The sequence below is a fragment of the Octodon degus genome, unplaced genomic scaffold (assembly GCF_000260255.1).
Source record: "Octodon degus isolate 3935 unplaced genomic scaffold, OctDeg1.0 scaffold00162, whole genome shotgun sequence".
NCBI classification, from domain to species: domain Eukaryota; kingdom Metazoa; phylum Chordata; class Mammalia; order Rodentia; family Octodontidae; genus Octodon; species Octodon degus.
Genome location: NW_004524738.1, coordinates 2,135,004 through 2,144,981, shown reverse-complemented (window position 1 = coordinate 2,144,981; position 9,978 = coordinate 2,135,004). Strand labels below are relative to the sequence as shown.

Here is a 9,978-nt window from a genome sequence, read left to right as displayed (position 1 = left end):
GTCACCATGCTTGGCTTCCATTATTATTTGTAGTTGTTTTTTTTGTGGAACTGGGGATTGAACTCAGACCCTTGCGCTTGCCAGACAAGTATTTACTGAGCCATCTCCCTGGCCCCATTATTATTCTTTAACATTTAATTCTGATACAGCCTTTATAGCTCTCTGTAAGCTGGGCATGGTGATACACACCTATAATCTTCGCACTCTGGGAGGCTAAAGCGGGAAGTTTAAGCCTCATTGGAGACCCTGCCCTAAAAAAGGGGGAGGCAGAAGCTGGGGCTGTAGTTCACTGCAAGGATTCAATCCCTAGTACTACCAAAATTAAAAAAAGTTACAAAATGTGGACTGTACATAGTGAAACTTTGAGTAGCTTTTGTAACAACAAATGGAAGTAAGCACTGCTTAATGAATGGGAAAGATTTTTCACGTGGGATAAATTTCAGTGGCCTTAGACTTCACTCACCAGTGTGTAGCACTTATGTGTAGTTTTAAACTACACAACATTTCAACAGAACATCAAGAACTTAATGTCTTATTATAGTTGTACTGGAGTATTCAAGCAAAAAACTCAACAGGATCAAATGACTTCAAGTGGATTTAGAATTAAACTCAAATCTATCACTTAGGTGTTGGTAAATGCTGACTGAACTTGATGCTTCAATCTTTCCTGAAGGTTAAAACCTTTATCTTAAAACCTTACTGGTCTGGTGTCTTAAGATGTAATTTAAATTCTAAATACCTGGCTCAGGAAAAATGTAATGCATGTGTTGTCACTGGTTCTGTACCCATATTCTACAAATAAGGTGATTTTTGACTACAAAGACTCAAGTCAGTTTCAGTGGATAGTGACTAGAATTTTTAAGAAGATGGATCAGAAAATCCAAGTAAAAACCAGGCACAGTGGTGTATGTGTATAATCCCAGCTACTCAGGAGAGTGACACAAGAGAACTGCAAGTTTAAGGCCAGCTTTAGTAACCTGGCCAAGATGCTGCCTGAAAATAAAAATGGCTAGGATTTAACACCTAGTACAAGGTGTGGGGTTCAATCCTCAGTACTGAAAAACAGAAAATATACCATATGCAGTTCTAAATTGTAACATGAATATGCCTATAGGTATGCATGTGCAAGTATACCACATAATTTAGATTTTATGTTCGTCACAGTGAAAAAGTTTTGAAGAACACAGTACCCTTGGAGTATAGATGGGCAAAACCAGTTTTATAGAATCATTCTGGTGAGACTTGAAAGGTTAAGTGGGATTTTCCCAGAGAAAAGAATATGTTGATCTAGCCAGTATAAGACATGTGCTAGGACATCGTCCCCAGCTGTGAACAATAGAGAATTCAGGACTGCTGGGGATCAAGCCCAGAAGAGGTTCAGGAAGACTGAAGGTTCTGAAAAACTGAGACCACCCAAGAGGTTTAAAGGTCATGAAAGAATTTATTCTCACAACAACCTAAACTTTGCCTCTTGCCTCAGCCCCAGCCCTTATAGCATCCTTCAACAGAACAAGCTGTGGGAGCCTGAGGCAAGAGGGTCAAGAGTTGGGGGTCTGGGCCCCACATAGCAAGGTCAAAGGCAGTAAGAACTACATAGGATGTCTCACAAAATGACCAAAATGAACAAGCTAAAGAAGACCACCTTGCATAGGTAAAAGCCGTAATAGCTTCCTCCACGCCCCTAGATAACATCAAACCCAGAGAGACAGACCTGTGGTTTAGGGGATGCTGACTGGAGGTAGGCTGCCCGACATCTAAGCTTTCTTTTCTCCCTTCTGTGTTAAAATGATGTGGTATACACCAAGATGAAACAAGTGACTTTAAAACTGGTGGGACAACTCATTTGGAATTTGGGAGATTGCTTTCATCAATAATAACCTCTTGAGAGAGCACAGCATTTAAGTTAAGAAAAAGGAACATAAAAGTAGTGTGCTGTGAAGGACACGAATTCCCCAATTACAGACATTAAAGTTGCAAACTTTCACAGGTGAACTTAAGGCTGTAATTCATCTAAAGGATCTATTTTTTTTCCCTGAGTAAAATAGGAATTTCAAGACTTAGGCTAATGTCTCCTACACTTCATGCCAGTCCAAAATGGAAGGCTGAACTTAGAACTGCTCATCTCATGAAAGCAGCATTCCTCAGTAGGGTCCCAAGGTGCCTCTTCTTTCAGAGGCTAAGGCATTTATTTCCTAAGGCAGCTATCCCAATCAGGGAAGTTTACACGGATTTGGGAGGGGACATAGGATATACCTACATTAGACCAAAGATGAAACTAACATATCCCAAAATTAAAAGGACAAGGTCTACAACATGCAGGGACCAACATCTACTCAAGTTGAGGGGAGGAAAACAGTGACTGCCTGATGAGGCTGCACATGTGTGTAATCCCAGTACTAGAGAGGTTGAGGCAGGAGGATCTTTGCAAGTTCGAGACCAGCCTGAGCTACAATGAGCTCAAAACCTGTCTAAACTTACGAGGCCTTGTCTCAAAAAGTGACCTTGTGGTTCACAGGTAGGTTGCTCAGATAAAAGCACCTCCTTAATCTTAACATAAAACCTAAAAAACTGCTGTGAAAAAGTTGGCAGTATTTTCATAAAGATGTGGGAGTCTTCACAAAGTAAAAGTTAAGTACAAAAATAGACATTCTGGTTTATCCAGTATGACAGTTGCCTCACTGAGGAGTTCTCTGGGTTCTTAGGGCAGCAGTAAGTACACAAAATATTTTATCCATTCATTAAGATTCAATGTTCACTACCTTCACTCAGGTGAAGACTTAAAACCCAGATACCAGAAAATAGTGCAACACAAAGTAGGAATGCCAGCAGTACTTTGAGCACAGGTGTGAGCATAGTGGGTCTCAACAAAAAACCTGTGGCTCAAGTAACCAGTTTGGGAGGCAGCTTCTTGGACTGACCACTGGGATGATTTGTGTTCAATGATAAATACCGTGGCATTTTGGCTCGAACATCACTCTGAATTTGACTAGCAGGAGTCAACCAAAGCCAAGAAGCAGGCCCTGGACTTGCGCTGACCTAGCCCACAGCCTGAGAACACCAGGGTTCCTAGGACTACTACTACTTGAAGACTTTGTATACACAACAAACTAGAAATGGCACTTTTTAAACAGGGATAGCACAGATTTCATCACGTTGCTTTATTCAGTTTGCTCCAAGGGTAGACTCGATAGCAGGGATCACAAACATTATTTTGAGTGGCTCACAAGCCTGATCAGTAAAACCTGAAACACAGGAAATGTTACACAAGTTGCAAAAGAAACACTCCTGGAGTTCACTGACATGATAGCAAGTGGGACGATGAGTGCAACAGGTGTTAACATTTAACATAGGACTTGGAACCTGCTCACTTCTACACAATTCTGGGACCCTTGTTACAAACCCTTCGTAAGTCACCGCTGATTCCTCTGACAGGTGATGCATTGTACTTCTCATCCTAGCCCCTACTCTTGCTGCACCTGTGTGGTTCCTATTCCTACGGCACTGGCATATGCTGTCAGGATGTCCACTATCTGTTTAGTTTCTAGGGTCATCCGGGCTTCCTTCAGCCAGTCCTGTGCCACACGCCTGGACTCCCCTTTCAGTTGATTGACAAACTTTGCTGCCAGCTCCAAGTCACCATGCTCAATGCAATAGGAGGCATAGGAGAGTAACTTAAATGTGTTGATATCCTCAGGGTAGAGTTCTGCTGGTGGCTTCAGTTGTTTAGGTGGGAACAGCAGCAATGACTGTAAGTAGGAGAGGAAGTACTGGTACAAGCTATTTCTGGTTTCATCAATCATTGCTACCCTTCGGGCTAGTTTCTGGACAGCATAGAAACGGGCCCTCAGGGTCTCTTCACTGTACACCCCCCGAGTCAGGGACTCTGGAGGGATAGCTGCAGTTAATGCTTGGGCAAACTCACTATCAGAACAGCTGGCTCTGATGGCCTCAACTGCACCTCCTAAAGGGACCGTGGGTGAATCTGCAGAGGAGGTCTTCATGCTGTATTTCAATGCCTCCACTGAAAGCCAGAGTTGATGGGCTTTTCTGGCTTCTTCCTCAGCAACTGCATGACCTATGAAGGAAAAACAGATTTAAAAAATTTTTTCTCTCTACCTGGCAAGTATCCACAGAAGTAAAGCACATTCATCAAGCCAAAGATGTGGCAAGAGAGACCTTCCTACAACCCACCCACCACTTAATTCTTGTGTTCTTTCTACTGGCCTTTCACACTGAGGCAGTAAGGCGAGCCACACTGATAAGGCTTTTGCTTTCACTAAAATAATGGAGAGAGCTGGGAGGATGCATGTGTACAAGCACAACTAAGTCTTTTTGTGACATTTAGGATAATGCATGGTCACTGCCACTTGCAGGACCTCTAACTCAGATGTAAACAGGGAAACTGTTACACTAATGTGGCTAAAATTTATGTTAAGGCCACTATAAATTTGCAGAAAAAAAGGAACACTTCAAAGAAGTACAGTACTAGATTGAGTCTTCTGAGAACCTGTATTCTTATTTTTACTGTTCTGACAAGATTCTTTAACATCCCAGGGAGGATGTATCCCTTTCCATGTGGGACAGAGGCCTCAGCATAACTAGCATCCATTTGGAGGGTGGACTCAGCAAACCGCAACCTCTGGATAACCCTCCAGTGCCCAGTGAGGGAAGCAAAGGGCACGTCCGCACACCCAGGACAGGACACAACAGACCCAAGAAAAGCATGTGGAGTGGACTGCCTTGAAAAAGATGATCTCATGGTTGTCACACCAATTACTTATTTTTAGATCCCCACCCTCCCAATGACTTCCTCTCACAACGCTTTATGTTCCAAACCTATCAAGTCTGGGACAAACTTTCCAAGAAATGAGTGGAGTGCTGACTTAAGTATCTCCATGACCTGATGCTGGTACATGTACCCCATTATCCTAAGATGCCAGACTAAGATCATAAGGTGACACAGACTGTGCTCACTTTGAACAGCCTGCTCGATTCCTCTCAGTCGGGAATAGGCAGTGTTTATATCCAGAGTAAAATTGTCCACTTGCTCTTGACTGAGACGGCGAAACTCTAATTCTTGTTCAGAGAGTTTCTCAGACAAGTTCTGAAATAAAGCACAAATAAATAATAGTTATGAAAAAAGAAGGGTACCTGCAAGCATATCACTTCACTGGATATTAGTTTTTCAGCAACTGTTTCCTAAACAGAAGCGTATTTAAAACCTCAAAAAGGGCACTGTGGTGAACACATGTAATCCCAACATTTAGGAAACTGAGGCAGGAGAAGAGAGAGAGACCAGGTGTTTGAGACCAGTCTGGACTACATATTGAATTCAAGTCCAGCCTGAACTACACAGTGAAACCTTTGCTCAAAAAGCCAATAAATAAATCTCAAAAAAATTGTCATAAACTTTATAAGACTATTTGAAGAAACTGCAAGATTTTGAGTTTTTCTGACTATTTGATATGTCATTCTCTGCAAATTTTCTGACTAACTTAATACTATATTAAAGGAATCCAACCAGAAGACAGAAGGCTGTTAAGACCATAAATGGGCAAATAAATTTTCAGAAAATAAATGTATTGCAACACAATAAATTTTATTCCATACCATCTGAGAGCTTATGTATTTATTTCCCACAGAAAAAAATACCCATCAAAGAAAGGCAAAATTTGCATTTTCTGGAAGACTTCCTTCTTAGAAAAATCTTTTTTTTTTTTTAGAGAGAGAGAGAGGTAAAGAAAGAAAGTTACTAAGTTATACCTGGCTGGCCTCTAACTCAAGATTCTCCTCTCTCAGCTTCTAAAGTGCTGGGCCTGCAGCACCATACCCAGCCCTTATTCCCTTGTTTCAAAACAATAAGCTAATAAAATGATTCGTTGGGTGGAAACTAATTATGATGAAAGATACCATGACTGATTTGATAACTTTTTTGGGCAGTTTCCAGTTATATAAACTGACCAGGTATTATATGATGGATAGAAGTTCGTGGTAAGGAAGTAGGAAATATATGTATTGAGTATTACTGTCCTTACAGGAGTATCCTTACAGGTACACTAAAAGGACTGAGATGAAGTACGAATGGCTGATAAATACATTAAAAAATGCCCAACATCTCTGGCTATCAGAGAAATGCAAATTAAAACACAGATGCTATCTTACTGTAGAAAGAATGGTTACCATCAAACATCAAATAACAGAAGCTGGGTGTGGAGGTGCGCACCTGTACGTCCAGCAATCAGGAGGCTAAGGCACAAGTATGAAGTCAGCCCGAGCTACTTAGTGCAAGCCTGGCCTCAAGCATGTAACAAGACCCATTCAAGCAAATAAAAAATCAGTAACATGATGATGAGGCTGCAAGGAAAAAGGCACCCTTCTACACTGTTAGTGGGAATGAACACTGGTACCACCACGATGAAAATCAGTGCAGAGATTCCTCAAAAAACAAATTTCACTCAACTCAGCTATTCCTAAGTATCTCCCCCAAACTGTTAAGGACATTATATCACAGTACTACATGTACACCCATGTTTATTGTACCAAAATTCATATCTAAATCATGGATGCTGCCTATATATCAACAAGTGAAGAGATAAAAAAAAATGTGGTATTTATACTTGATGGAATATTTATAGCTATGAAGATAGGTAACTGAGTCATTTTTAATACAAAGAATGCACCTTGAGACCATAGGTTAAATGAAATAAAACACATAAGCTTAAATATTGCATAACTTCTCTTATATGAGAAACCCTGACGTATAAATAATTTAAAAACTAGGAAATAGAAGAAAAATCATTTACAAATGATGGGGATCTACAGATGAAGGGAGGGGGGAAGAAGGGAAAAATGGGACTAATAAGAATCAAGATATAGGGGCCAGGGAGATAGCTCAGAAGAATAAGCACTTGCCTAGCAAATACAAGGGCCTGAGTTCAATCCCTGGTTCCACATACATACAAAAAAGAAGCTATGTTGACCCATTCCCCAAGATGAATGTAAACATGTATTCCAAACATGGACTAAAAGAAAAAACAAAGCTGGGGTGCAGCTCAGGGGCAGAGTACCTATCTGGCACGTGGGAGAAACCCAGGGTTTGATTCTCAGCAGGCCACATAACAAAATACAGGCAAGGACAGCCTGTTCACAGCAGGGAGTTCAGGCTTTACAACCGGTCCTACCTGCTCAAATTCATACTTCAGCTCTTGTTCTTGCACCCGAAGGACATCTCGCAAGTGATCAGTGTGGGCAGCTGCCTGTCGGCGAAGCTGGGTTCTCATCTCGTTCTCCATGGCATCTCTGACTTCCTCTACCTGTGAAACCGAACACTGTACTGATTAGCCCTCAATCCTCCACATACACTTCCAGGAAAAGGGAAAGTCTAGTAAGGCCATGATGACAGCAGCATCCATGTCCTACAGCTGTGTTCAATAACTGATGTGTCCCAAAAGATGGGTAACAGAGTTACTTCATCTATGTTTAACTACTGCCACCTGAAGAAAGCACTGGCAAAAATAATATATGTTCAGAATTCAGCAGAGACTATTTCAGTGTAGTTTATAAGACAGAGGTTATACTGAGAAAGATGAGCAAAATAATCCTGGATACTACCAGTTTATGACTTTTCACATCTCTGCATCTGCATCTTCCCCTAAAATTTCTAACTAGGAAAATGGGATTGGCCCATTTTACAGCTGGTATTCTGGAGTCAGTGACCACCAATATTATCTCTATAAGATGACAATCAAGTTAGCATCATTTTAAATGCTGGGCAATGATCTCATCTCTTCTACCTTTCTGTCCTGCTCAGCCTGTACTTCACTTCTATGATGCTCTAATGCTTTCGCCACTGCAGAGTCAAATGCCCGCTTTTCTTCCAGCTTTTGTTTTTCCAAGGCCAATGCAATGTGTTGCTTCTCCGTGGCTTTCTGCTCTGCTAGCTCTCTGTTTAGCTGGTCAATGCGGCGATGTGCATGAGCAATCAGGGAGTTCAGGTCGTCAGTAGATAGCTTGTCAGCTAAACAGAAACGCATCAAAAAGTTAATGACTTCCCTGAAATTATAAACTAATACAGAGGAACTGACTTCACTGGATTATGATTTTATAAGGTTAAAGAAAGCAAAAAGTTGGGCTGAGGAGATGGCTTAGTAGAATAAGCACTTGCCTGGCAAACGCCAAGTGCCTGAGTTCAACCCCTGGTTCCGGAAAAAAAAAAAAAAAGTATCTAACACAAAGAGTTAGTTTAATTTTCTAGTTCAATCAGAAGTTAATAGCTAGTATCTAAGAAGTAAGGGGGTTTTTTTGGCCCCAAGTAAAAGTGGGATTGAGGCATCATATAATTATAGTTTTAATTGTATGAGTATTTCTAATCTAAATATACTCTAAACAGCCTTTCTAATTTACTGTACTTTTGCCTCTAAAGACAAAGCTTACATATACACTTTTCTGTTTTATATCATGCCTGACTAGTCACAATAGGCATCCACTGAGATTATTTCCCACTAAAACTTGAAAGAAATTAAAATTTTCTCAAAGTTTACCCTAACAAGCGTTTTCTTTCTTTTTTCTTTTTCTTTTGTCTTTTTGAGACAGCATCTTGCTATGCAGTTCAGGTTGGCTTTGAGCTCACTTTGTAGCCCAGGCTGGTCTTGAACTTGCAACATCTTCCTGTCTCAGCCTCCCAAGTGCTGTGATTATAGGGGTGTGCCACCACAGCAGCTAAGAGTTTCTTTTCTTAAATGTATACTCTCTAGGCTAGTAACCGGCAACTAGAACCACACAACTTGTACAGCTCTTAAAAATATTCACGCCCAAAAATTCTCATTTAGGGTCAAGGATATAGCTCAGCAGCATAAGTGTGTGCCAATGTTGTATTGGTTTGTTGCTGCTTGAGATAGGGCCTTCATATGCTGCTTAGATTGACCTCACAAGCATCTGCTTCAACTTCCAGTGTTGAGAGTACAGACATGTACTACCTACCATACGGTGCTGGAATTTCGCTGTTGTTTTTGTTAATTTCATATTCCATAAGTATTACAATGAATACACTAAGAATAATGGTTTCAACAGCAAAATAAATAACATGTATAAGTCTAATAATCAATAGCTATATTCCTCAATACATAAGGTAAAAAGCAAAAGAAAGTGTAAGAGATTTCTTGCATAAACTCAATGTGTGGAACGTCTCCAGATAGTGATTTATATAAAACCTCATTCTATGAAACAAGCTATCTGAACACCATATAGATTTTAATGAAGAAGTATTATTAAAAAAGTAACTGAGCATGATGGTATACATCTACTCTTGATAGGCTGAAGCAAGAGGATTGAAATTTGGAGGCCAGCCTGGGCAGCCTTCACCACACTATCACAAAATAGTAAAGCACCATTCACTTTGATCACCAGAATAACAACAAAAACAAACAAAACACCTCAAATTATTTACAAGTGAAAGGGTGTATCTGAGGTCTTAAACATAAGGTAAGAGAGGATACACACATAGAACTGACAATAAGTCAGTTGATAACTACAGAAGTTGAACATGGGTGGTAGGTCCATGAGAGTTGATTGTAGTTTTCTATTTTTTATGTTTGAAATTCTCAAAAAAAAAAAAAAAAAAAAAAAAGAATCTAAAGGAAACAAAGATTTGAGGGGCTGGGAGATGGCTCAGTAGAATAAGTGCTTGCCTGGAAAGCATAAAGACCTGAGTTCAAGCCCTGGCTCCGCCAAAAAAAAAAAAAAAAAGATTCCACTTTGAGGAATCTAAAGGAAATTCTCCAAAATAACAAGTTAAATAAAGAACACAAAGCTGGGTTTGGTGGTATATGCCTATAATCCCAGAACTCCGGAGACTGAAGCAGGAGTTCAAAGTCAGCCTGGGCTACATAGTAAGTACAGGCCAGCCCAAATTGCATAGCAAGACTGTCTCAGAACAAAACAAAAAAACAAGATCACATCATAGACATAGACAGGAACATA

At 40.3% G+C, this 9,978-nt stretch overlaps 1 protein-coding gene across 2 annotated transcripts in view; it reads right to left on the bottom strand.

Moving 5' to 3' along the window:
- Positions 1 to 3,134: 3,134 nt before the first annotated feature.
- The window catches only part of Immt (inner membrane mitochondrial protein), a 29,750-nt gene continuing 22,906 nt past the window's right edge, over positions 3,135 to 9,978 (bottom strand). For both annotated transcript variants that reach the window (XM_004642796.2, XM_023702926.1), the window contains 4 exons: positions 7,794 to 8,017; positions 7,182 to 7,313; positions 4,975 to 5,104; positions 3,135 to 4,075 (listed from right to left, as the gene is read on the bottom strand). In XM_004642796.2, the coding sequence (XP_004642853.1) occupies positions 3,462 to 4,075; positions 4,975 to 5,104; positions 7,182 to 7,313; positions 7,794 to 8,017 (1,100 nt within the window). In that variant the 3' untranslated portion in view covers positions 3,135 to 3,461. The remainder of the gene's footprint in view (positions 4,076 to 4,974; positions 5,105 to 7,181; positions 7,314 to 7,793; positions 8,018 to 9,978) is intronic.